The 27,537-nt window shown below is 36.1% G+C and overlaps 2 protein-coding genes across 3 annotated transcripts in view; one reads left to right on the forward strand and one right to left on the reverse strand.

Moving 5' to 3' along the window:
• The window catches only part of LOC129369604 (protein diaphanous homolog 3-like), a 147,250-nt gene extending 139,480 nt beyond the window's left edge, over nt 1-7,770 (reverse strand). Inside the window, exons 1-4 of the mRNA XM_055045118.1 lie at nt 7,240-7,770; nt 3,241-3,273; nt 2,596-2,778; nt 1,154-1,258 (exon numbers count right to left, since the gene is read on the reverse strand). Of these exons, the coding sequence (XP_054901093.1) occupies nt 1,154-1,258; nt 2,596-2,778; nt 3,241-3,273; nt 7,240-7,359 (441 nt within the window). The 5' untranslated portion in view covers nt 7,360-7,770. The remainder of the gene's footprint in view (nt 1-1,153; nt 1,259-2,595; nt 2,779-3,240; nt 3,274-7,239) is intronic.
• Nucleotides 7,771-11,425: 3,655 nt separating this feature from the next.
• On the forward strand, nt 11,426-25,070 carry tdrd3 (tudor domain containing 3). Of its 2 annotated transcripts, XM_055045243.1 has the most exons (14): nt 11,426-11,619; nt 12,849-12,933; nt 14,338-14,403; nt 15,993-16,153; nt 17,497-17,638; nt 17,807-17,878; nt 19,285-19,434; nt 19,840-19,992; nt 20,527-20,704; nt 22,632-22,757; nt 22,921-23,867; nt 24,079-24,204; nt 24,383-24,522; nt 24,833-25,070. In XM_055045243.1, exons 1-13 carry the CDS (start codon nt 11,582-11,584, stop codon nt 24,497-24,499), a joined length of 2,361 nt encoding a protein of 786 aa, XP_054901218.1. In that variant the 5' UTR covers nt 11,426-11,581; the 3' UTR covers nt 24,500-24,522; nt 24,833-25,070. The 2 variants fall into 2 exon arrangements, with proteins under 2 accessions (XP_054901218.1, XP_054901219.1); XM_055045244.1 differs by lacking the exon at nt 11,426-11,619 and having other exon boundaries at nt 12,873-12,933; nt 14,324-14,403.
• Nucleotides 25,071-27,537: the final 2,467 nt, after the last annotated feature.

Genomic DNA, 27,537 nt, shown 5'->3' on the forward strand with positions numbered 1-27,537 from the left:
AAGTCTGACTTGAATTTCAAAAATCTCTGAGAGACAAAACTAAAGGGATCTTGAAGATTTGTGGTGTTTCAAAGACAAAAACTGAGTAAAACATAATTTCCTGCACAGCAAGGGCATTCCAGAAAAAAAAAAAAAAAATCAGACTAGGGGTCGTTGAGAGGTATAGTGGTTATTTCAAGTCAACTACTGCAATACACACAGTCCAAGGTCAACAATTATTTTGAGCAACAGCTCACGTGGAAAGTGTTTCTCAAGAGAGCCATCTACCATATTCATACAACAGTGCCTTGTGAAAGGTTATTTAACTTTTTTTCCTTTGTTGCTTTGCAGAATGAAACTTAAATGAATGCATTTTAAGAAATCATATATAAAAGCTTGAAAAAAATAGAATGAATTCACTGAATTCATGAAAAATAATCTAGAGCTTGATTTATGTTCATAAGGTAGTCCTCTAAAATGGTGAAAAGGTCTCATCGCATGTACAAATGTTCACAACATTACTAATTAGCCAAACATTAAACCTGGCATGTACATCGTTACTGGAGTCAGCATGCAGGCCATGATGCATTTGAATGAGTAGCATTGAAGATGAGGTGCACAATCATAAGATTAAAGATCATCAAAACTATTACTTTGCACCCACAAAGTGACATCACATAATACACTTTTTCTGACCAGTAATTATCCTGTTCCAACTGCTACAAAAATTACACCATACAGCGATCACCAATTTCTGATTTTCTTTGAAGTCTGAACAGAACCTGTCAATTTTTTATCAACTTCAATATTTTTTTTTACCAAGCGATACAACATAGAAGAAAAACACTCATCAGTTTCACTGATAGAGGAAGCAGTTTTAAATTCAAGTGAAAATGAATGAATTACAAGATTGTCCCTGTTTAGGCATTAAAGAATATGTCCTCAAAGGGCATATCCCAGCAGGGGGAAGTTGGTAGTTTTGCTCCACTTCCTCAGGGGAATATGTTTTTGGGAGATGACCTGACAATTATTGTTCACAAACAAATAAAGAAAATCCATTTCAGATTTCTTACTAATTGAATTGTATACCTCAAACATTTAAGAAAAAAATGACATGACAAACTAGATGGAAAAAAATACATTTGGTAGTAAACTTCTAAGCCAAAAAACTCACTGCTTTGGAGGCTGCAAAAATATACTGGAGGACCATTTCTCGCTTTGTATTGAGGTCTTTTTCCCTCAAAGGAGTCTTTTTGTCCTCATTCAAGTTCATGTCCTCCTGAAAAAAAGGTGAGAGATGTTTGTTCAAAGACAAATACAAACCACCATAAACAAAATGACAATTTTGTTGATAAAACCACATAAACCATAAGTTGTGACATTATGTATATGAGGAGCTGTTTTTAACACAACAGTTTGTCAGTTGAAAAGAAGATATGGAGTTAGGCAAATAGAAATAGTCGCATCAAGTTTCCTTTTGGTGATATGCACATAGTTTGTTTAGAAATATATAATTTCTCTGAGCTGCCAGGGCACTTTTTTCCTATGAATAAATAGATGCTTTGTGATCTGAAGCAAGTTGGGATGATGTCAGCCATTGCAGGTGTTTGAATGGGTGCTTACCAGTTTGACTCTTAATGGCAATGCTTGGTCCTAATTAGAGTAAATAACATGGTCTAAACAATCCTTCCTGCCAATTACTGATATTATTGAATAAATTAATCATAAGCTCTAATTGGGTTTCACATCATTTTCCTGCTTCACCCAGCTTCTCTAATTGACAACGTCTTGACTAACCGGAAGAGACGATGTAGATTCTAAAGTTACTTTTAATTACACTTAATTGCATGTGCATTATTTTGGTAAATTTATTTTCATATTTTGAAAAGTTATTGTAATGCAAGGTAGATAACTCATGATGACCTTTAACATACATTTTTATTAGAAACTATTTTCAGGATTGTACAATACAAAGTATGTACATTCTGTGCACTGAAAGGAAAATGGTTTCAACTTTATTTCTTTTTTTATCCTTGTATCTCATTTACTGTTTTTTAATTAAGTTGCTTTTTTGAAGAGACTCGGCAGTGCAGATGAAACCCATTAAATCAGCAGTCCTTGCACCAAAGTGGTCAAAAGAGCAAAAACATAACAAAAAAAAAAGAAAAAGAACACAGTGGACACAGCCTAGACTTTGATTCAAGCATTAACCAATTAAAATAATCAAAATGTTCACATTTTTTAATTCACATACTGTACTTTGTTTTAGCGAGTGACTCATCTGATTGTATCTGAGTCAGCAGGGCTCACAGAATTAAAGGAAAAAACAATTGTACAGATATGTCATATGTGGCAGGAGAAAACCAAGCTAAGTTGTCTATTTCTTTACAATATAAAGATCTATAGAGTTTTAAAACTTGTAGATGTTTTGTTTTTTTCTTTCTGAAAATGAAGATTTCACCATAACTACATTTCAGATAGAGCAATCATTTAAAATATGTTTTGATATCCTTATAACTTTGCAACTGGCTTTGCTTAAATTATATTAAGTGTATCTCAAAATGCTTTAAATTAAAAAAGATAATTAAGGCAAGTTAGCATAATGACAAGACATACCATCATCTTTTCAAACAGAGCCAAGATCTCTTTTTCCGAGGTGATCTTTGAAGAGAACTCCTCAAAATGATGGAGGGTTGATGCTGAAGCAGTGGACCAGTCATTGGAGTTATGTTTCGGTAGCGTTAAGGGTGGACGTTCCTTTTTGCTGCCAGGAATTCGAATACTTGCAAATCTGTCCAGCTGCGGAAAAGAAAGAGAACAAGTACAAGAATGTTTTGGATCCAGTTGGAATGGGCTTCAGCTCACCTCAGTGCTAAAGTGTGAAAAAAATATATTAATGCAAAGACAAGGTAAACAAAACATGAGAGATTATAAACACATCTAAGAAATTATCACATAGAAAAGACAAAATTTGAACAATAGGCCAATAGCACTAATTCATGCATAAATTGTATGAAAACAAGCCGACTCTGCTTGCCAAACACAGTGCAAAGCATTTTCTACTCCTTAATGAAAAGTTGACAAGGAAATTATTTGTTAGTGAGAAAAGCAGCAGTCTCTACCCAGTTGTCAGTAAATCTAAATTATCACTATAAAAACTAAATTCCACTTCACATCAATGGATTAGTTAGTCTTAAAAAGTATTATGTTAAATAGTTCACAGTCTGATAACAGAATATGCACTAGTTTCTCATATCTTACCACATCGTCTGTGAGGTTTTTAAAGGCCAAGTTCTATAATGGGGAGTAAAACAAAGAAAGAATTCAGGACACAAATCAACTTCATCCTCTGGAAGGCAAATATTCCCAACCATGTCCTTCTGTTTAGAAGGCCGCATTTCTAAACAGCAGGACACAATGCAACTCACAATAGCTCAGAAAAATGTTGCAAAGTCTCAAATTAGGGATAAGAATCTCTCTTCAGCTTGTGATTTTTATGCCACTTGGCAGCCTTTATCTGACATTTAATAAATAATAAAACCAGAGACTAATCCCAGAATATGTGTTCACTCCATTTTGTAATGAAAATGAAAATGAATCCTTGAAATGTGTTGTTACATAAGCGACTGTGTGGCACAGAAGAGCGAAGCCGCAAGACATATAAAGCAGATAAGACAAATTGACGATCAACTAGTTTGGTATTGCTAGTGGAAAATGATAAATGCTAATCCACACCTGGAGACTGACAAATAACATAAATAAAACTTTTAAAAGTGAAGACTGAAAAGTTTGTTGTCATAAACAACCTGACTGTTGCAAGGTCTTAAGGACTTTAATTCTGGCCTGAGCACTGAGCCTATGCCAAATAAATCACAATAGGTGTCGTGGAGACAAAATGGGTGACAGATGGAAAAACTACCAGAGGTGCTTCAAATTCAGCTTCTGGCCAATTACAGGTATTAAAATGTATTTTATCTCACTATTTAACCTGTGAAGCACTTTGGTTGCTTTATTGTGTGCAATAGTCTTCCATACATAAAGATTGATTGAGCGATTGATTAAAAATCCCGACCTGCTCATTCCAATTTTTGACCGACGAAGATTTTATTACTGACAGTCAGGTATTATAATACAAGGTCACAATACACATTCAATATTCCAATCTTATTTTCTTAAAAAATATTGAACAATAAGCTTGATGGGCAGGTTTGTCAGGCAGCCTTCTCACACACCAGAGCAAAAGGGAACAGCTTATTTTCAGACCTTTGCAGAGTTAAATAAGATCTTTCGGTAATGTCAGCGGATAAGATCGGTTTCACATGCAAGTATCGAACTATTCCTAATCACCCAAAATTAAGAAATTTGGAGTTGATCAATCAACGCACCCCTATAAATCACGCCATATTCCCTGACAGTCAGTATTATTTGAAAGTACAATTGGTGTAAGCCAAAGTTTCTTCACAAAACAATATATTCTGTGGCTCCCATTTATTTGCCTTTGTTGAAAATCAGCAGAATCTCATGACTAAAAAAAACCAAAAAGTTTGGTTGAAAAACTGTGGAGGTTTATTTATACAGTGGAAAAGATTTTGATCTTTTCTGTTTAATATATGTTCATCAGCTTCTTTAGTGCCAGTCAAGTAAATGTGTTTTCCTGCCCTAGTAAATGTTACTTTACGTTTTATGTTGCCAGTAATTTCATTCTCAGTGTTTCACTGTTTGTATGGCATAACTCTTTATTGCATTTAGGCTTGTCAGTTTTTTGCTGTACACTCTTAAGAGCAATTCTTGATTATTTATAAAGTGCTTTATATGGTACTGCTTTATGTGTTGCATTTTATGCTATTCTGCACACATCTTACGAACCTCAATGTGCTCTGAAAACCTATTCTAATAAAATAAAAAATTGTAAAATATTTTCAGTGAAATGTAATCAAAATTATCTAAACATTTTAGTTAGGCTCAAGAATAAAATAGGAAAAGAGCATAAATATTCATATTTGGACTCTATTATATGCTTTGTGAGTACTGAAAGTGCTTTAAAGGAGTCTAAAATGATTTAGACTAAGTTAAAGTTATGTAGATTTGGTGTAAAATTACTAATCCACTGATAAGGCTGAAACCTGCTCAAATTACTGTGACATCTCTTCCTAGCATCTGTCTAGCCATTTTATTTAAAAATGAAAGGGCAAATTTCAAAAAATCTTTTTTTTTTTCCACAAGGACGCAGCAGCAGGCTGTGTCCTTAATAAATCTGCTGGATTTATTACGGACGCAACCTTGCATCTCCAACCCTGAACCATGGACTCGTTCACGTCAAGTTTACGTGTAGCTGCTCTATTTCCCTCCTGTACGGCCAGATCAATAGCTTTCAACCTAAAAGCATCATCTTTTTCATTGTATTGTTTCTATGATGAGGGGGTATGAGTTTGAAGAAATTTCTCCGACATGCCTGCTGATAGCGTGTGCTTGTTCTAAATGAAAATTAGCGCTTTCTTCTTTGATTTCCAACTTTAACTTCCAATGATTCATTTTCTGCTAAAGAGCCCCCGGGTTGAAGAAAAATCCACAGAAGTGCCGCACCGGGCTATAAGCCGCATGGTTCAAAGTGTGGGAAAAAAGTAGAGGAGAGACTTATAGTCCGAAAAATACTGTTATCCTGTGATGACAACAAAATCAAATTATTGATGCTTGCAAACAACAAATACTGGAAACAGGAGAGGGATTTTCTTTCTGAAACACTGAACTATTTTTCTACTGACTGTGCCAAGAGGTCATCAATAAATTCAGTTTTTGCTTGAAAAAAGTTATGATTGTGCAATAACTAAATGTATGTGGCATTATTTAGTACTAATACATACATTTTATTAATTTTTTTGTCCTATTGTCTGATTCAGAAACAAATTGAACAGAACTTTGATGAATTTCTAAATGTGTTTTTTTGTAGTTCTTTTTGTTAATACAATAAATTCCAATATATTGCAATACAAGTTACATATCACCTATTCTGAATTCAAAGCTCAGTTCAATATAAGTTGTACTTTAATAAAAATGAGACACAATCTTTTCAGAGCATCCTACTGACTACGTTTCCAACAGTGTTCAATTTATTTTATTATGTTCTTGGAACATAAACTCTTGACCAAGTAGCTTTAGCTGTTTTATTATAAGTTTTAGCATAATTTGATGCACAAAAATTGATCCTGGGAAGATTTTATCAAGCTTATGTAATGTTTTATTTCTCGCTATTGCTATCCATTTCCAACATTCTTTATTGAAACCATTTCCATAGATAAATGTCAGACAGTTTCAGTGAAGGAAATAGAGTAGAGTAGTATAAATAGAATAGAATAAACCACCATCAAAAAACTGAATGAATCGCATTCTTTCTACAATATGTAATTATAGTCAAGGTCAGTCTTCCAACCTGACTTCACAACCCCTCTTAGATCCCCAGGAAACCCCAATCACAGAGGGTCAGTTTGTTTCCTTTAGCTGACTAGACTGGACTGGACTAGACTCTGAATATGGCCATGACATTGACTTACACTCAAAACACTGGGGTCAAAAAGAAATTAACAAAATTTGTGTGATAAACAACTTTCTTGTCTACAAGGCCGTCAAGTGTGTGCAACAATAAACAAGCCCCCCACCGCCTGCCAGCAATAGACACTAACATCTCCCTAGTGAATGGAAGCAGACAGAGCCCTGATTGGTTTGTAGTAGCAGGAAACACATAGATTAGGGTTGGCTAAACCCCTGTGCTAATTTTAACTTTTGAGTCCTGACATGCAACAACAAAGTCAAAAAACAACCAAGGTCACATTTAAAATGGACAATTCAAGCAAATACAAAATTTTGCCATCTTAAATGTGATAATTCACAAGTGTGAACCAGGAAAGGTCTATCAAAAGAGAACATTTCTTGCAGGAGTCCTCTTCCTGACCTGTTGTTTTTGTGTATCTGGTTTTGTCTTCATTTTAAAACAAAATGTTTACGTTAACAAAAAAAAACATTAAACTAAATTTAAAAAATATCTTCTTTACAAACATTTAAAACAAAGTCAAAACACACATAATAGATGATATTAACACCCTTTGTTTTTGTTTTTTGCCGCTGATTTTGTTTTTTCCTGTCACTAACAAAACAAGTCTGACGTTATATTGAGAAAGGATCTCAGTTTGTCCATCACATGTTTACTTTATGTCCAACTAGAACTAGAACAAATTGAACCCTTCTATTTATTCATTTTATACTTACAAACTTTGGTTTGCGGTCTCCGTCATCAAACCCGGACGTGCTGTTGTGAGAAGCTTTCTTCTTTTGATGTTTACTGTCTCGCCCTGTGCTGGACTCAAACCTTTGGCTGTGGCTTTCCATGTTAACTAGATTTCGTCTCCTTGAACTGACTGGAGAACTGTGGAAAGTTACTGAATGTCTGTAACGACAGGAATCACAGAGGTGCTTCTCGCCAATTATGAGTTATTAAGCAGATGAGGCATATTTCTACCATTAAGTTAGTAAAACAGAGAAGTCCAAAGGTTAACGTAGTAGCACCAAGTTCCAGCTATCAGCCTAGCTAAGGAAGAAGTAGGCTACATCCATTATTTTACACTGGCTTAACTGTGGGCTAATCCAATTTAAGAACTGTCACGTAACGCTTAAGATTACAATACCAAGAAACAGTTGCAAAAGACTTAACAGTGTGTTGCAGATCCTTTACGTTTGCCCCTTAATAAGAAAGTACAGAGTCTTTACAAGCGATGTTTCAGGCGCTTCCTGGAAAATATTACAGATTAGCGGCTGATAGTTTTTTGACAGACCCGCGCTATAAAACGTCAGTTCCGTATGTTCAACCTAACCAATAGAATAAGAGATTTTGCACTTGCAGCTTCTGATTGGTGTAGCTGAAAAGTTTTAGAGTTAAAAAATGGATTTCATTGGCCGCGGCGAACTGTCACTGTTTCTGTAGTAACTTTAGGGCAGTGACTCTGTCTCCAGAGGAGGCGCTTGGTTTAACCTGATGCATGTTGTGTTTCTCTTAATTTATTTGAAAGTTAAATTAAATAAGAATTTGTTTTCTAAAACAAGTTATATCATTCTTGGATTGTTGATTGTTTCCAGTTTATTCATTAAAAAGAGAGTACATGTCTTTTTTCATCATGCTTTTTAGATGTGGAAGCTCATTTTCATCTGTGTTCCTTTTCAGGTATAATAAATCAAATCAATTTTTGTCATTCACTTTTGTACGGATTGAAATGACAGCAAAATTACCAATGTGCAACAGATTATTGTGAACAATTGTTGGAAAGATACATATTAGAAAGCAAGATGAAAATGCACAAAAAAAACTTTTGCAACTTCCGCAGCTTAAAGAAGAGGGCTGTGTAACAGTTTCATGGTTAGGCTTTTGACTTGTCATTATCATTTGGTTCAAAAGTTCATAGAAAAGCTTTGACAGTCTTCAGCGCCCTATCCACGCGATGGCTCTGAAACAGATGCCGAAAGGTCGAAATGTTCCAATGACATTCTCAACTCCCCTCACTGACCTCTGCAGTGTCCTGTTTTTTAGTGTATTACATATGTGAAATTATTTGTCTTTGTGGAATACTGTCATTTATTTTTCTATCATAACACTCTCCTTTCCAGACCATATTTTACTTTGTGTTCTTATTTTATATTTTCATGCCCATTTTTTCTAAGTTAAAACTAAAACCTTTAAACACAATAGCAATTTGTTGTGAGCAATAAAGGTATTTTAGGGAACAGGGACATCTTCTTGTACTGGTAATAGTTTATCTAATAATGAAAACATAAATTAAGAAAAACATAAAAAATAAGTCCAAATCACAACATAAAATACAATGGCTTCAAACTGTGTGTTTATTTATGAAATTTGCTTTTGTATTTTAAATATAAGTCTTAATGACTCTGATTACTCATGCTCCCATTAGCTTTTTCATGCTGCAAAAATGGAAAAAGCTCAAACAAATTATCTTTCAAGAATAAATGAAAGGTATTTGTCAAAGCATCAGCAAGATTTTTAGAAAATGAATTTAGAATATGAATTCTAAATATTAATGGCACCCTTTTGTACAAGGATCAGCTCTAAGTCTAATTCAAATAAATAAAACCTGCAGCCATCACATCAGATTTGATGCTCCTTGGATTAAGCTTCTCAAAGCCTTGTTATCTTCAAAGATTTTAAATAACATGAAGGCCATCCAAAGGACTTCCAGCAATACGTTAACACTCTTCGTCTGGACAAACGTGAGCCTTAATTTTCTTGGACACTCATCGAGCCATTCTAATTGGTTGCTACAGGGTGATATACACAAACACTTTAAGAGTCAAAGAATCTGAATTTCAAAGTTTCTGGCATGGTAATGACATTGATTAAGGCTATTTGAGAAAACATTCCAAATAGATTCAAAATCAATCTCTTAATTTGCTTTTTCTATTTTTTAGAAATGGGGTGGGCATTATTTTATTATATATTTTTTTTTATATTGTGGTCAACATGATTTAAATATATTTTAAGTATGTTTACTATTTTCAAAAAGCCAAAAAACAAACTACACCCTCCTACCCCCACAATGTAAGACGCTTTGTCATAATGGAAAACATTTTAAAAAGTCTCAAGTTGATTTTGGAGAATGCTATGAAACAATGGTAAATACTCTTTGGTTTGTGTGAAATTGTAATTTTTCTTCAAGTTTTAAAAACAATCTTCCAAAATTAAGGATAAAGACAAAACAAAAGAAATTATATGCTCGCCATAAGCTTTATTGCCATTGAGATCAAACGTTATCGCAGTGATTCAGAATGGAAAACAAGTTTCCATTTAGTGTGCATATACTGCCATCCTCTGTTTTTAGCTGTACATCACATGACCAGAGCATGTTTTCTCATTTTCATTTGCAGCTGGATTAAACCATGACACAAGTTCAGCATACTCCTTACTCTTCTCACAGCTAATGAAAATCTTTGACATTTAATTTCTTTATGCAAAAATGGGGAGTAATTTTAAAAATGTATGATTCCTGCTTGAAAGTGGTTACCTTCAATAATTTGAGCATGCATTCTGATGAATCGTGTTTGTTAGTTTAATAGTGCCTTTTGAAAATATACAGATTGATGTTTTGGATTAAGTTCCACGTGTTTTCATTATGCCTGATTCAAAATCCTCTCTGAATCTGGATTTCAGACAGTTTTTTCTTTTGAGGTTTTCCTTCCCAAAACAGAAGTACAGCCATATCATATAGATAAATTAGAAAAAAAAACTTTCTTCAAAAGATGACATGATTGTAGCTTAACATTATAGTTAAAAATGTTAGACTACCTGAAGCTAAGCATAATGGTCATTTCTTCATCCCAAAGGGTATTGATTTAATTTTGCCAGTGGTGAACAAATGCAGTGACCTGGCAGAACTCTGAAATCCAGGGATTCGGCATTGTTTACCAATGCCTTTTGGAGACATTTCTATTCAGTAAATGTTTATATTTTCATTCTTTCTTCTTTTCTTTGTTTATATTGAAACATTAGTTTGACTTTTCCTTTACATATTTTGCATCTTTGCTCTATTTTGCTGTGATTCTTATCTTAAGATGCTGCCATTCTGATTTTCCAATTGAGAATATAAAAAATCAGAAACCATTTGCATTAACAACCAGATGTGTTTACATAACATTCATCTATTACAATGTTTTGTCTTTAATACCTGACAGGTTTCAGTGAAAGAAGATATTAATACTCAATATTACTTGTCTTACTCAAAACAAGACATGCAATAATAATAAAAGTTACAATGACTTTAATAAAGCAAAATGTTTCTTTGAAAATATGAAATGGTTATGACTCCACAGCCATCCTAGGTTTACACAAGTCTGTAAAGATTACAATTTAATTGCAGATCATGATAACAGGTGAAAAGAAAGGTCAGTTGTTATATTATGTTATGTCTAAAATGATCATAACCATTTTGTATTGTAAATAGAATAGAATACAATTCTATCCTATAAAATTCTATAGAATAGAATAGAATAGAATAGAATAGAATAGAATAGAATAGAAAGTAGAAACGACTTGGTAAAATTCAGGTCTAGAAGCAGCAACAGGACAGCGAGTATAAATCAATATCAAGACTTCTAGATATATACAAAGACAAATAATGCTGTATAAATACAGCATAAGAAAACATTGTTAATGTAGCAAGTCAATACCGTTTCCAAAACAGTGGATGTTTTTGGGAATAAACAGTTTTTTGTAATGCAACTCCATCAATGTTCTTATTTATTATTCATAATATCCATAAAAGAAGAACTTACTTATAAACAGTTGCATTTCTAAAAATGAAACGCTTTTCCTTTTCTTTTAAAGCAAAGAAAAAGAGAAATCTCTTTTTTGATCCTCTCGGCACTCCGTACTCTCACAACGCGTCTCATTCGGTGACGTATTTACGACTGGGTCATTTAGTGCTCACATTAACGAGCTTTGTTTGAAAGAAAATATTATGTATCACAGTACCAGATAATTGTTTGTTACTTGGTCACTCATTAAAGCTACCATTGTCTTCATTAGACATCTCCAATTTGGACAAAAATGACCGATCTGACAGAATCTCTGGTCAAAGAAGGCTGGTAGGTAGCATGTTAGCTTATGTTGCTGCTAGCAGCAGTTATGCTGAGATGTCAGACAGGTTGCAATAGTCTGCTGATTTCCAGTCAGAGTATTGTAAGAGTCCTACCTCAGCCAGACTTACGCACAAAAACCCGAGAATATGGTGTTCGGGAGGATAAAATTATACTTTCAATAACTTATTTTTTGTTGTCTGCCTCAGAATAGCAAATGACGCTTCTGCTAGCTAGCGCACACTTAGCATTAAAGACAAACAGATGCTTCTTCTCGTGGTCAGTGAACAATACTGTTGATATGAGAAGACAGTCCTCTAAATGAGATTCTTGAACTACATTTAAACGCATAATATGCAGCGATTAGCAGTGCTGCGTTTTGCACAGTCTGTAGAATCCACTCTGTGCAGCAGGTCCATACATACATAAGATGTCGTTTTTACGTCTCCTGGCTAATAAAGTGTGTCAGTAGTCACATGCTTCTTTATGTTTGAACTAGAGCACTTCTGCGGCAAAACAATGGTTTTCCTAAATGTTAAGATTTTAAACGTAATAAACAAAATGCTGCATTTTTGCCCCTTCATATTTTTTTACATCATTTTCTGTGTGTAAAACAGTTCACTCCATTTAAACGACAGCATTTAAGAAGTCACCCATCGCGAGAGGTCAAAACAATGCTATTATTACATTTCTGTCAGTACTTGTCTTCTTCCTGCTTGGCTTTCTAGTTTTTTAACTGTTTGTTTCATGTGTTTATTTGCATTACTCCATTCACTAATATACTAAAGTTGAAGTACATGAAGAAAGAGCATATTTAGTCCAGCACTGTATGTTCAGGTCCTATTCTCCAGGCTCTACGTAAGAGAGTTTTTTTCTGTCTTATAAAATCTCTTTGAACATCATTTAAAGTGAAATAAACAGTGTATTTTTGTTTTGTAATTCTTATTGGGTTTGGTCTCAAATACAGTGGTTTAACTAAAAGGTTTTTCCCAGTCGATGGAGAGAACTTTTTTTCTTTTGGACTCAATATACTGATCTACTCTTAACAAATAGAGTTACATGATACAATTGTTTGTTGCTTAAACAATGCATCATCAAGGTTTTTTTTTTAAAAAGTTGATAATTATTCTTTACCTTTTGAAAAAAGTTAACTTTTTTTAATGTTTACAAATCCATGAAACCACATAAAACCCTTTTCAGGTTCATCATCTTTTTTCTCCACAATGTGTATCATCCAGGTACCTCAGTGATGAAGGCATAGCGGAACTGAAAGGATCTGCAGAGAAAGTTACACTGAGTGACCTTATTCGCATTGCACTTGACGTGAGTTTTAATTTTCTACGTTTTAAATTGGCATTTTTGCAATCCAACAGCTCTATTTTTTAGTTTCCAGGGAAATTGCAAATATCTAATTTATTTTTTTTATTGCTTTGGGTACTAGACGTTCTAAGGGTTTAACTTACATTTAGAAAAGTAATTAAAAAAAAACAAATCTGTGGGCACAATTTTGAATGGCATTTCAGTCCTTATGGCATATGACTTCAATCTTAATGTCAATCTGGGACTTATTATTGGGAAGAAAATTGTGTTGGCTGTAGTTTCCCTGCATGTAGAGTAACACTTTCTCCTCACCTCATTTCTCTTTGATCAACTTCTCAGTTGGAAGTGAGATTAGCAATGTATCATTTTTATGACATGTCAGCATGTCAGTAATCTTCTCATTTTCATGATGTGTGTCATTAAAGTGATGGAACCGGTATTATTTCTCAATTCTATGTGTATTTTCATATACACATTGTATTTAGATGGCTCAATTACTTAAAAGTTACCGTACTTGCACGTATTAGAAAAAAAAATTAACATGTTCAGACTGGGGAGCATTCCCTTCCCCCTTCTGTCTTCAGAAGGACAAAAAGGCAGTTCATCTTACCTGTAGTTTCAGATGAGCACAGAATGTTCGCCTCCACTACGAAAGCACTGACCTTTACGGTTCAGCCTGGAGTGCTGCCAAAAGATCTAAAGCAGCACTTGCACACGTCGCCACAGAGCAGCTTCACCCAGCCTTTTTTACTTTAAGATAGAGATAGACTCATAAAATGTATTAAAGTTCAAAGAAACTTAAAATAAAGCTAATATTCTTAATATAAAAGCAAAGGTTATTGTTGGTTTTTAAATAAAAGTATGATGGAGGAAAAAAAGTGGAGAATTAGAAAGGATTGCTTTTGAAGTAAAGCCCTTGGTTGTTATTTCTATATCAAGGGAATACTTTAAAATTGTCACAAAGCCTGTAAAAACCTTGGGTTTTATTTGCCATATTAGCACATTTATTGCCCCCAGATATGAAAAGACAAAATGTAGTTTGCACCAGATATTAGATGAAAATGTATTTGCTTTTCATTTTATTCATTGGAGAGAATCTTTAAACATAGACAAGCCTGATAAGAGATTTAGTATGGTGTGATTTGTTAAATATTTGAAAATGTTATTAGTAATCTAATTGTCCTTCTCTAAACCATATTATTTGTGGCCACATCAATGCTTTGGTGTTCTGCTGTGCAACTAGGTGGATGAAATCAGTTTTATGTTAATAGATGCTCATCAAAATGTGAATTGTAATATATATTGTATTTTTTAGCAGTATCTCACAATGTCATTTTCATTTCTTGTCATTTATGACTGCTGTGATATGTGTTGTTTCTTTCTAATGATGCAGTATGTCCATTACAGAGTGATCTTAGGCCTATTGGGAAAAAGATTCTTCCATCTGATATAAATAGTGGAAGAACTGAAAAGGTAAGCGTAATTCATGTCTATAAAATGGCTTTGAAAAGATTTTGTGATCTTATAAAACTTTGTTTAAATTTTTTGGTCACAAATACATTTTTCATGTTGTCAGACAAATGAAACATGAGTATAAGCAAATTGTTTTTTTAAATGATGAGTTCACTTATAACTGAACTTATAACTGAGTAACTTATAACTCATCAAAAAGCTCACTCTATGTGAAAACTAACCTTCTCCATTGTTCACCACAGTTTTTTGGAAGGTTGAGTTCAGTTTCTCCACCACACCCAGGCCTGATTACTGTAAACCAATTAATCTTTTTAATAGAACTTGCCTGACAACACAAGGTTGGGTCAAAGACTTTTACAGACACACGTCACAGTCTTTCACATTTGCCATACTATATCTTAATATAACTTTAGGAAAATATTCTGTGAATTTAAGTAAAAAAAAAATTAACTTTTTATACAAAACTACCACAGCATTTTACACATGGTGTAGTAGTGTGGTTTGGGGTTGTTTCAGGACGAGGATGACTTTCTGTAATTAATGAAGGTATAAGTTCTTCTCTGTACCAGAAAATCATGAAGAAGAAGAATGTCCGGCCTTCAGTTTGTGACCTTAAGCTCAGAGAACTCTTGGGTTATGCAGCAGAACAAATGATTCAGAGCACACCTGCAAGTACACCTCAAAAAGGCTCAGCAAAATAAAAGGAAGGTGTTGGTGTGTCCTAGTTAAAGGCCAGATGGAAATCTGATTGAGATGCTGTGGATTGAGCATAAAAAGACCATGCTGGAGAAGCCTCCAGTACATCTGACCTTAAACAATTCTGGAATAAAAGAGTGGGTTCGTGTAATTTCACAGTGACTGTGTAATGCTCATTAATGTTCATTGTACATTGATGGCAGTTTTTGTCAAGTATGGCTCAACCAATTTCTAGTTTTAGGGTCTTTTTTACATAGAACATGATAGTTTTGAGTAGCTATTTTTTCTGAAAATAATAAGAAAACAGATTTTCTTTCCTGCTTGCTGAGGTTGTCTTTGTCAGAAATTAAAATTAAATTGATCTGAAGGATTCAAGCAGGAATATGTAAAGAAACACTTTTTTCATAACAATGTATGGATCCTCTTCAATAAAAAATTATGCACTTTAACCAATTTTTTGGTTTTAGAAGAAAACCAATGCCTTTATTTTCATCCATAATGTAGTTCTCAGAAGTTCCACTAGATGGTGCTAACAGACTGGCAAATAATTTTTTTTTTCTTTTTTTTTTTTTTGCTTGTGATGCTGAATCTGAGTAATTGCAGAGAAAATGTTCCAGCTATTAAAACAAACATTCTTTTGTGTGTTTAGCTCGTCTTCTCTCTCCAAATACGAAATGCTGACTAAATCCAAATGTAAGCGGTGGAGCAGTTTGGGGAATAAACAAACCTGTGCTGTCATTAGCCTCTTAAACGGAAATATTTACCCATGTCATGCTTCAAAAAAATAATTTATTCTGAGTGCATCCTGCACTGCAACTGCTGGAGCTTTTGCTTGCACCGCATGCCCATTTTCCTCTCAATCTAATTTAGTTTGTCTTTTTGCAAATGGACAGTTGGAGGGTCCATGTGTCCTCCAGGTGCAGAAAGTGAGAAACATCTCGTCTCCCAAAGACCATGAAGAGTCCCCGGGAGCACCGAGAATGCTGCGTCTCCAAATGACAGATGGGCACACCACCTGTGTTGGACTGGAATATAAACATCTGTCCAAACTCAGGTAGTTTTTTTTTTTTTTTGTACAAAATAGCAGGTGCAGTTTTTTGTATTTGTTTGAAAAGTCTATGTTGATTAATATTTCTGTAGGAAAAGTAACCATTGCCTGAAAATGGATTTAACTGTTTATATTTTATTTTTTATTTTTAGGATTGTTTGTTTCATAACAATAAGTGTGTCGATAGTTTGTATTTTTCTTTTGCAAGATAAAATGAGCTTGCGTCACAAAATCTACACGAAAGCTGAAATATCCTTGTTAATTCATGTTAACTTTTTCTTTTTCTCAATAAAACTAAATGATTAATAACAATGACCCGTTAAATAAAACGTTAATTTCATTTCTCTTAGCAAAATTGATGTAGAAAGGTACGCATTTAGCCACGTCCTCATATTCTTAGCTAATGTGTAAGGCCTCTCTGCACACACTCCTCTTCCACCCCCTTGTCAACACTTTCACCCTGCCGTGTGCCTGAATTTCTCCTTTATCTGCAATTTCCATGTGGCAGCAGCTGATTTAACAACTCGCAGCCTTAATTACATCTCCATCCAAGCAACGGTGGCCTTGGTGATTGCTGCCATGGTGACTAGCCAGTCTGTACAGGTGGAGTGGCCAGAATGTAGTCCGTGACTTCCTGATGGGAAGAGAGGAGAGAACAGAACAAATCCCCTCTTTATGAGCGCCACACACACACACACACACACGGGCATCCGACAGCAGCGCTTAATGTTTCTGATGAAAGTGTCCGCTTTAGTGTGAGGGAGGCCTTAAGTGGATGGAAAAGAAGGATGAGATGGATTACCGAGCTGTTCACTATGTAAGACAGTGATATAAAGGGAGCACAATTAAACAGTAAGAAGCAACTATTGAGGTTGAATAGTGTGTTTGTGATTGAATTAGGGATACGCTGCACCTCATTTCTACATCGCCGGTGTCATGAGAACACCATCTATCCCAGAGGTCTGGAGTGAAATCCCTAATTGTTACTTTGGCTTCCAGCATCAGTAGCTGGAAATCCCTCCAAGTCCCTGTGCTTTCCTAATGAGAGAGGCAGAGGCCTTATCAGGCCTGATGAGATAGAGGCGCTTTTAATTTACCATGAGGATGGGCGAGCAGCTGGGATTATTAATAGTCTCTCTTAGCTTTGCCACCCATCTGCTGGCACTGCTCCATGTCATTTACAGAGTGATAAGGCAATAGGGTGTTAGAGCTGGTAGGTACAGTTAAAATGTGCTAAATCCTTGAAATCTGAGCTGTGGGCGTAATAATTACTCATAGCTGTTGTTTATTTTTCTTTATTCATTTACTTTTATTACAATTTTCTTGTCTTTTGTTTGTATATCTTTCAGTTTGAATACACCTCCCGGGACCAAGGTAAAGCTCATTGGTTCAATCCAAGTTAAAAACGGTATTTTGCTGCTCGATGACTCAAACATCCACGTCCTTGGGGGAGAAGTGGATCATATGGTAGAGAAATGGGAGCTACAAAGGGTGAGGATCAACTAAAACTCAGCTTTGTGTTTTAACAATAAAACCATCATTATATTTTAAGTTATTTTAACTGTGTAGTTGCCACCATGTGTCTGTTCTGTCAATGTTTTTGGAGTTGTACTTGTCTTTCGCATTTTGAGATGAGTTTGTTTCTCCTTCAACCCGCAGAGTCTGGCCAAACACAGCAGGAGTAACATTGGAGCAGAAGGTGGACCTCCACCTTTCGTGCCATTTGGTCAGGTGAGGGACATTACTAATGACAACACCGCATCTTTTTTTAACCATACCTTGAAAACTGGTTTTGCCCTGATATAAACAACAAAATTGTTGAATCTGTTTGAATAATTGTGCTTAAAAATTTAAAAATTCAGCAGAGATTTGATGCAAAGTAAGAATTTTCAGAGCCATCTGCAAATTTAGTTTTCAGAGCAACCTTACTGCCAAAATCGATTATGTGACTCATAATTGTTAACCTGCTGCCTGGAATCTGGATTCGGTTTTTGTCATCCCCTTGACGTTACAGAAGCAGATAAATGCAGTTTTAAAATCAACTTTTTGCCTGTCAAGAACCATTGCCAAGATAAAACCATATATTCATCTTAAAGCCTTGTGCAAAAAATATTCTTGCCCTTTTATGTCTCCTCTATGTTTGTATATTCTTTATGTTGGTCTAGGTTAATTCTCTGCATAGTTTTCAGAGAGAAGCAGCATGTCTCTTAATGGGCACAAAAATACACAATCATAGTCAACTTCAGGGTTGTCATCTCTCCAATAGCTTCCTGTTTTGCTTTTAGTCCGATTTGGACATTTTATTAACTTTTTTAAAGCTTTAAATGGGGTAAACCCATCATACCTAGCTGGACAACATTCACACACCAGTCAGAGAACTTTTGTCAATTAACCAGTTTCTCTTGGGTGTCCCATGATCCAGAACAATAAACGAAGACGCTTATCCAAACATGTTTAAAAGCTCATCTTGCACTAAAGCGTCTTAATGTTCTTTCCTGTCTTTATGTTGCGAACAAGGCCTACATAAAATTTTGGTTTTATGCTCTTTTATTTCATTCGGTCAATATTTGCTGTTAATTTCTTGTCTTAACAAATTTGCAGTAAAGTTCTCTGATCTCTTGGAACAGTTGTATCTTTTTAAATCTTTAAAAAGACACTCGCTGATTTTAAAAAAATCGGCTTTGGTATAGATGTGTATATATAAAAGCTCTGGTCTTAGCTGCATCTCTAGTCTTGAATTGCTGATGAAATTCATAGAACTGCCACTTGAAATGTACAAAATGTTAAAATGTTTAAGTGGAATGATCCCTTGCTATGCATTACAAGGGAAGATTAGGTTGTTTTAATTTAAAATGTATACCTAACATTATTATTATTATTTAGAAATTAATATGATCTTTATTGCTGCATCCTCACCGGCATAAGTATTGTGAATCTGATTGCTTGGATCTCATTTTGGAAGCAATAATGCATTAAATTTGATTTTTTTTTTCTCCGACTAGTTTTTTTTTTTGTCCAAATGTAAATTTTTTTAATGTTGGCACTTGCATATGGAAACACATTTGCAATTTAAGTGTGTATTTCCTTCATCTATTTCGCTTTAATATGTGGATCATGTGTTTTTAACCTTCTTACAGAAGTGTGGAAGAAAGGATGACGTAGACAGCAGGGAACTAGATCAGAGGAAAACCCTGCAGACTCAAAATGTGATCAAAAGCACAGACGAGAACGACGAGTTCGAAAAGCAGCGAACGGCAGCTATAGCTGAAGTTTCGAAGGCTAAAGAAGTAAGTAACCCCACCATAAATTTGTATGTAACCAGTGTCACTCTGCATTGTAGTTATCTAAAACATAAAGTTGCAATTATATTCTTGTTTGACTAATTGATTAACATCTTTCCTTTTGTCTTCCATTGTTAAACATAGGCCTTTTCTACTATTGTTTTTCTTTGGCTGACAAATCACAGCGTATTGCATATTGATTGCAGTTTTAGCACAAGCTATTAAATTGGTTCTATATTTAAAGTACATGAGACTTATTGACATTCAGGTTAACTTGAATTATTCCTTCGACTCTTTGAATTAAAAGTCATAATTTCACCACCAGCTACAAAGCATTATGTTTTGATTGGTTTTCTGCGACTCCATTGTCCCTAATGTTTTTTTTTTTCTTCTTTTTTTTCCTCTCCTCAGGGCCCTCGCACATTTGGCGGTGGAGGAAATGCGGGCAGTAATTTATCCACTGCAGCATCCTTCTCTCGAAGCAAAGACTCTTACCAGCAAAGGAGGCGAGAAGACAAGCCGGAAAGAACAGAAAGCAGACAAGATGGAAACTATAGAGAACTGGTGAGAAGATAAATATAATTTGGACTTATGTAAAAATGTTCCTGAAAAACAACCCTATGTCTGTTAATGTGCATTGATTGTTTCAAATTGTTTAGTTTTTTTTCCACTGGATCTTGGTTAGTGCTCCTTTTTTGGCTCTTTGATTTTGACTGAGCTTCTATTTTATGGTCCAGAGGCTATATAACACATTGATTAGGATATTGAAAAAATGTAAATGAACTGAAGGTAAATGAACTCAAGTGGCGGTCAATTTATCTTGGTTTCTTTTTTGTTCTAGTGTTTTCTAGTTACACAGCTTTGGCTTTGACAGAAAGTGGAATTGAATAGGATGTGATTAAGCTTGGCTTCAAAGTATGTTAAAGATAGTCGGTTTAAAACTTAAATCCACAGCCATACAAAACCTGAACCATCTGTTTTGGTCTTTTCATTCTAGTATTTTAGCTTTATGTAAATGTAGGTTTATAAATTTTTGAGTTGTCCATGCAGTATATCCAGTTCATATGTATTCTTCCTCTCATTACGTGTGGTGTCTAGGTGGATGAACGGGCTCTGAGAGACATTATGGAGATGGGCTTTAATAGGGAGGCTGCCCGACAAGCTCTGATGGATAACAATAACAACCTTGAAGTAGCACTAAACAGCCTACTGACCGGATCTTCCGGTAGCAGACCTGGTTCGTTGGTCCCCGAGCCTAACAAGCCACAACTTAGAGGTTCATAAACACACACACATACACACACACTGGAACACAGATAACATTCCTCACCCTGCAGTACTTCTTGGATCTAGAAAGTTGGCAGAGGTTAGGAAAAGGTTGGGTAGCAACGTGGCGGTCCCTGAAATGTGCTGAAAATCACCAGAAGCCTAATTAACGGTCCACGATGGCTGTGCTGCGGGTTTTAGTTCATTTATCAAGAACTGCTGCAATGCTGACTTTTCCCCCCCTAAAGACATGATAAGGTTTCAGTTGGATATTGTTTTACCTCGGATATTTTATGTATGTTTCTCCACGCTAAAAATCGTCCCGCAGCAACTTGAAACTTGTTTAATCATCCTAAGCTTCTTATAAAAACGTTATTGTTGTTACTTCATACATAAATCATAATCAGTCCAGAGGGCTTTTCTCTCTGATCAAAGCTATCATGCTTGATGAGGATGGGCAAAGTCTTATAATGAACACAAACCATACATATTCACAGACTTGCATAAATATACACACCTGTGACCCTTTCCAAAACTCCTAGATAAATTAATGAACATTGTCTGAAATATAATGTAGGTAAAAACATGTTTCCCCAATTAAATTACTCAGATGATGTATTTTAGGCATTTATTTCAGTTAGCTTTGCTAATTATGGCTTGGAGCTATTGAAAGGCCAAAATGTAGTTTCTCAAGAAAAGTGAATATTATAGAGCACCAATAAAAACTGGATTTTAAAGCAGAGTTGTTGACTTATTGGAAAGTACTTAGTAGATGCACTAAATACTTGGTTGGAGGTCCTTTTGCATCAATTATTGCATCTTTCCTGTGTGGCATGAAAGCGATCAATTTGTGGTTCTGCTAAAGTGCTGAAGGAAGCTCGGGTTGCTTCAGCTCTCCTGCCTTCTGGGTCCTTGTGTTCTTCCTCTTCATCTACTTCATAGATTTTCTATGAATTTTGTGTTTGCGCAGTTTGCTAACTGTTAAAGCACAATTATAACTCAGTCATTAATTCAGTTATTAGTGGTATTCAATGTGAGTAGGGCTGGAACTTATATCAGTCACGATAATGTCGGTAAAAAAGCTAAAAATCAAAGTGCCGACAGTCATTTATTAGAAATCTCTATGAAGAATGGAATAAATGGAAATGAACAACATCCCAGGTCATTAGGAAGTGTGCACAAGCTTTTACTGTAATGTGTCATATATTTTGATGTTGAGCATTTTCCTTCCACTCAATTTTGCACTAAGATAGTAGATATGACACATTTAACCAGCTTCTTTTTCAATGAATTTTGTTTTTCAGTCTCTTTGATGACTTTGTCTGTGACTGTCAGGGCAGCAGTCTCCCCCATGATTGTGTAGGACCATAACATGTATTAAATCAAAAACATTGGTCTTTTGTTTTACTCCCATTTCCTTTTGTGGAAGATGTGATTAAGCAGCTGACATATTTATCAAAGTAAACATATAAAATAGGGGTGCACCAATTTATCGCCAGCTGATTTATTGGCGTGAATTTCCTTAATTCTTGGGGAACCGTGATTGGCCGATATTTGCATGTGAAGCCTATCTTATCTCTCGACCTTATCTACCATAGCAAAGGTCTTAAAATCAACCACTGTCCTCCTTTGCTCTCTCATGAGAAAGGTTTGATGGGTAGACTGGCCCACATTTGGTCATGTCTGCACGTTTGCAGTTAATAGTCATCCCACTGTTGCCAACCCAGCAACTTTCTTGCTATATTTAGCGACATTTCAGACAAAAAAAGCAAATGGTATCAGCCAAAATCGGAATCGAATAGTCTGACTTCTTAAAGATCGGGAATCGGCGATCGGTCAGAAAACTGCTTTCAGTGCAACTGTAATATTAAAGTACAACAAATTCAAATTATGTGATCAAACTAATCTTAACTTTTGATGTATGGTCTTGTTTGCAGGCAGAGGAAGGGGCAGAGGTAGGTCGAGAAATGAAGACGAGGAGGTCGGAGCAGGGGGAAGACCTTCTGGACCAAGCACCCTATTTGACTTTCTCGAGTCCAAGATGGGAGCTTTCTCCATTGATGGTAGGTGACTGGTTTTCTCATTCAACACTAACCACAAGTTTTAAAAAAAATGCCCCCCTAACAAGTTCACTCAAGTTAAATCTGGAGTAGAAGAGAATTGTGTCAGCATTCCGTGAGTTGTAAATATTTCTCTGCAATAATTATTTGCTTGGTTTGTTTTCAGAGCCAAAGAATCAGATAACACAGCGGCAGTATGAGAACAAAATTAGTTTTTCCAACTCAAACTATCATGCCAAAGATGCATCCCAAACCAAGTTCTCACACAGTGACCACAGGCAACAGAGGAACGACAGGCCGCCCCGCTTTCATAAAGACACAGATTTCCCCAAACCTGGCCAGGAGGCAGGCTTAAACTCGGGAACACCCCAAATGTCGGTTCCTGCCCAGCAGTGGAGGGGCCAGGAGAAATGGCCCCGGAGCACATCTGACCGAGCGCAGAACGACAGGAGAGAAATTAGAGACGAACAGAATGTTCCCGCCACCATTATGTCTCCTCTCGCACATTTAAAAGAATCTCAGCAGCAGACTGAATTTAGCGGGGCTTACCACCAGCGGTCTCGAAATGGGAACGGCAGTAATATGTCTGGACCGCCTCACAGGCGAGGGCTAAAAGAAAACGTGCCCACCTCTAAACCGAGTAATCCTGCAGGAGGGGAAGTAGATGGAAGAGGAAATTATAAACGCTCAGAAAGAAACGAGGAAGCCGGCAACAACAGGAGGAAGGGTAGAGTTGAGCGGCCAAACTCTGACCACTTTGACAGACAGAGGGACGGTGGGCCATTGAACTTTAACCCGAGAGGAGGAAGCTCAGGAACTTCACAGGAAGTGGGATTATCACAGGGGTCCCGAACTGTAACGGGCGATCCTTCACACTTCCAAAATGGAGAGTTGGAACATAAAAGGACTGGGCCCATTAAGCCAATAAACTCACCCTGTCCTCAAAACAGAGAGCAGCAGCCCAAGAGGAACGCTCATAACAACCAGGGATCTAAAAGGAGGACAGGGCAAGGCCGAGGTCAGGGACCTAGAGGAACAGAAAAAGGTTACATCACTGAACATGCATGGAAACCTGGAGACGCATGCCTGGCTCTGTACTGGGAAGACAACAAGGTATGACATGCTTTGACTAACCTGAAACGTGTTGAAACCATTTCTCTTTTTTCTTGAGCTTGTTTTATACCAAAAATAGTCTTTAGAATCTTCATTGTTTTTTTTATTTGATTGTCATTAAGTAAATAGTGCAAATGTTTTGCATATGGAAGTTGTTTTTTTTTCTATTCAAATTTGGTTTCATTTGTTTTTCTTTCATTGTGCCTGCAAGTATTACCATGCCAGGATAGACGCTGTGCATCCTTCTGGCTCGACAGCAGTGGTCGTGTTTAGTGATTATGGAAACTGTGAAGAGGTCCTCCTGCATAACATCAGACCTGTTCCAGATGACATGATGGTAAGCGGTATACTACTATTAGTTTATCCTCAGTATAAGCGTCCGAGCTAGCACTGTTTTTAAAAACAGTAATCAAATCGTATTTCTGTGATGTGCAGAAAGCTAATGAAATATTTATGCAGTCTAGTCTGATTACAAGCAGCGGCACATCACAATTATGTCAAATCTGCATCTTCAGGAGGACGATGACGGTTACTATGACAGTTCACTGGAGTTTCGCCGTGGAGGTGATGGACAGCCGAGACGCTCGAGGCCCACGCAGCAGTACTACCAGCCACCCCGGGCGCGTGATTGATGTTTCTGTGTTTACACTGGCAGGTAAATTAATAGTTTTTTTTTTAAGACAATCATTACATACAAACGTGATTTTTGACTGTTTCATTCAACTCTCCTTCTTTCTGCGTCATAGAAAGTGTGCTCAAGTGGTTTTTCTGTTTTATTCTCCATTTTTCTTTTTTATTAAAGGACATATCTCCTTATTACCACTTTTACATCCTCCATTGGTGCGATGCAATGTCTCACACTATTTCACAAGGTCAATGATGATTTCACAAGATGCCCAAGGAATGTTAGTGGGGTTTTTTTGTTTTTTTTTAATGCAATAATGGTTTTTTTCTTTGCTCTTCAGTGTCATCGTCCTCCATGCCTCAACTTTCTGCAAGAATCTAGAGTGCTTCCTGAAGTTTTTAAATTTCCACATCCCACGGACTAACAGAACTTTTCAAAGGGCTTGCACATAATGCAAAAATAATTAAAAAAACACTTAAACTCCTGTTGTTTTTTTGGGTTAAAGACATATCTACTGTATATGTTTTGAAGATTTGTTAAATGGATGCATCAAAAATAAACAACTAATTAATAGTAAATCCAGGTTGGTCATGTTTCATCTATTTTATCCAACTATGCAACTTGGGTTAAGAATAAAATAATGCAGGGCAGGAGAAGAAGAAATGCATCAAGGGATCATTGTTTATTTGACTTTTTTCTGAAAAGTTGTCAAAAAAGGACCAAAACTTTTGTGCAAGAGCTTGTTCAAGGATTAGAATAATATGAGCAGGTTTATTGTATGTATGTTTTTTACATAGATCATAGGGATGTCAAAACAGAAGAAGAGGAGAGATGTATTTTGATGGGCGAGAGAAGCCTCACAAGGCAGTAAAAACAAATGCTCTCATAAATATAGCCATTATATTTATTTTACTTTATTTTTTAGTAAATTTGTGTTTTCAGACCTCACCCAGACTTCACAGCCTGCATCGCCTGCCTCTATCTCCTAGTTTAGCTGTTACAATTCTCATCTTGTAGATAATCATGAGCTCTACAAGTCCATAGCAAGCAGCCCGGGCTCATCTGTTGTGTTCTTTGAAGCAAATCCGGAGGGTAAGACAATCTCTTCCCCCACTGTAATAGAGACTGTTACACTGCAGAGATATCATTTTGCACATTACAAAAGGGACTTTACCAAGCTCTTCAGCCTCTGCGCACACTCTGTTGGCTGCTTATAGGCGTGTGCTGTGCGAGAGATGCGGTTTTACACATGAAGGAAATGATCTCCACCTGGGCTCCAGTTTCTTTCTTACTAGCAGCAGGAGATGAACGAACAATGCAGCTGGGTTCAGCAGAGAGGTCACAGTGCTATTCTGTATCGGGAGTCCAAAAGGGTTTGCTTTATTTTCCGAGTGAGGTGCCAAGCGAGCGTGCATGAATAATTAACCATGGGTAATATGGAAACCCATCCGCAAGGAAGGAATTGAAAGTGTTTGAGGGGACTAACCTCATGCTGGCTGGAAAATAATAAGGGATTGGTTTTCAATCAGATAAATGGTGATACTTTGGTAGAACAGCTAAGCCACCTTCACACCGGATTTAGTTCTAAACCCTATAGGTTGTGGAGTAATTTGGTGGATTCAATAAATGTTCAGCTTTCCTTTGAATACCACAGACGAGTGTGTGTGTGTGTGTGTGTATCCCAAATACCCCAAATGATTTGTAACTGTAGTAATAGCAACTTACTTCTTATAACTAATCCTTGTACTTCTTAAAAACATAATTAAGCAATGTTTTAAAAGTGAATTGTAATTTACCTTTTAATATCATACAAGTGAAATTTCACTTTTATGATTTAAAATTTTAATTGATATTAATGAGGCTGCTGGTACTCGCTCATAGGTGAGTGTCATTACATGATTGTACATGGGTGTATTCATACATAAGCACTCAATACACAAATGGAAAAAAAAAATTCTCATGGATGCTGTTAAATGTTTTTTTGTTTTTTAAGTTTTCACTCAGGGTAGTGAAAGCTGACTAGATGTTTTTTGTGTTTATGTAACAACACATTGAATGCTATCTGGTTGCTGAGATCAGAGTAAATCTACAGCTTAGAATACTGTTTATGTAGTTTTTTATAGATATATTTTTGTGACAGAGCCTTTAATAGTTGGATATGATCTCAAGTATACGACCCACAACAAAACAGCCTTCGATTATGATTGGATCTTACATGACTGGATTTACAGTCAAAATGAAACGTATTGGGGCAGCAAATTACTTTTTAATGTTGGGGCTTGACAGGTTTTAGCACAGTCAGCCTAAGTTTGATTGCATTTCCATTTATATTGGATTACGAGATGGCAGCATGATTTCTTCATGGTTAGCACTGTCTTCTTGCAACATAAGATTTTCAGTGTGCAGGTTTGGAGAGCATGTTCCTCTAATGGTACAAACAATACTGGAATCAATGAAATGGTCTTTCTATACAAATTTATTTTCCTGCACCTATATAAGGCATGTGATAAGCCTTAGATAAATACTGACATAGCTAAATGGATAATTCTTCTGAAATGATGGTAATCTGTCCAGGTTTACCAGTTTGTACCATTTACCGTGGTGTGTAAGTCTTTCCATTTTTGCTCTGGCTTTCTTTGGGCTTCTTTCACACTGCAACTTGATAACCTTCAGTAACAAGAGGAATGCTTTTTACTTGTTGAGAAGGAACAGCCTTCCTTCCCACATTAACATCCTCTTTGCTGTGGTGCTCCGTTTCCCACCTGCTTGCTTCTCCTCATTTTCACCGTTCCCAGCTGTTGGCTATTGTCTTTCTGCCTACCTGACCCCTCACCCTCCATCTCTCCACTGCGGTTCCTTTGTAATGATGACATCTGAACCCTGTGATCCTGCTAAATCTTTTCTTTTTCTTACATAATTTCTACATCGGCTCATCAAACAAGTAAATTCTGTGTTTCATAGTTGGGGAGAAACAAAGGTGGCCATTTGAAAGTGACTTCTCTGGGGGCAAATTTCTTTGCAAAGTTCTTGGTGAAATAGGAGATT

The sequence above is a fragment of the Poeciliopsis prolifica genome, unplaced genomic scaffold, assembly GCF_027474105.1.
Source record: "Poeciliopsis prolifica strain line A6 unplaced genomic scaffold, Auburn_PproV2 SCAFFOLD021, whole genome shotgun sequence".
NCBI classification, from domain to species: Eukaryota; Metazoa; Chordata; class Actinopteri; order Cyprinodontiformes; family Poeciliidae; genus Poeciliopsis; species Poeciliopsis prolifica.

Bases quoted from the DNA above. Each gene is read 5' to 3' on its own strand.
- tdrd3 (XM_055045243.1), top strand. From the start codon at position 11,582: ATGACCGATCTGACAGAATCTCTGGTCAAAGAAGGCTG. The intron at 14,404-15,992 runs GTAAGCGTAATT...GCAAATGGACAG, and splicing joins ATAGTGGAAGAACTGAAAAG to TTGGAGGGTCCATGTGTCCT. The intron at 24,205-24,382 runs GTAAGCGGTATA...CTGCATCTTCAG, and splicing joins CTGTTCCAGATGACATGATG to GAGGACGATGACGGTTACTA.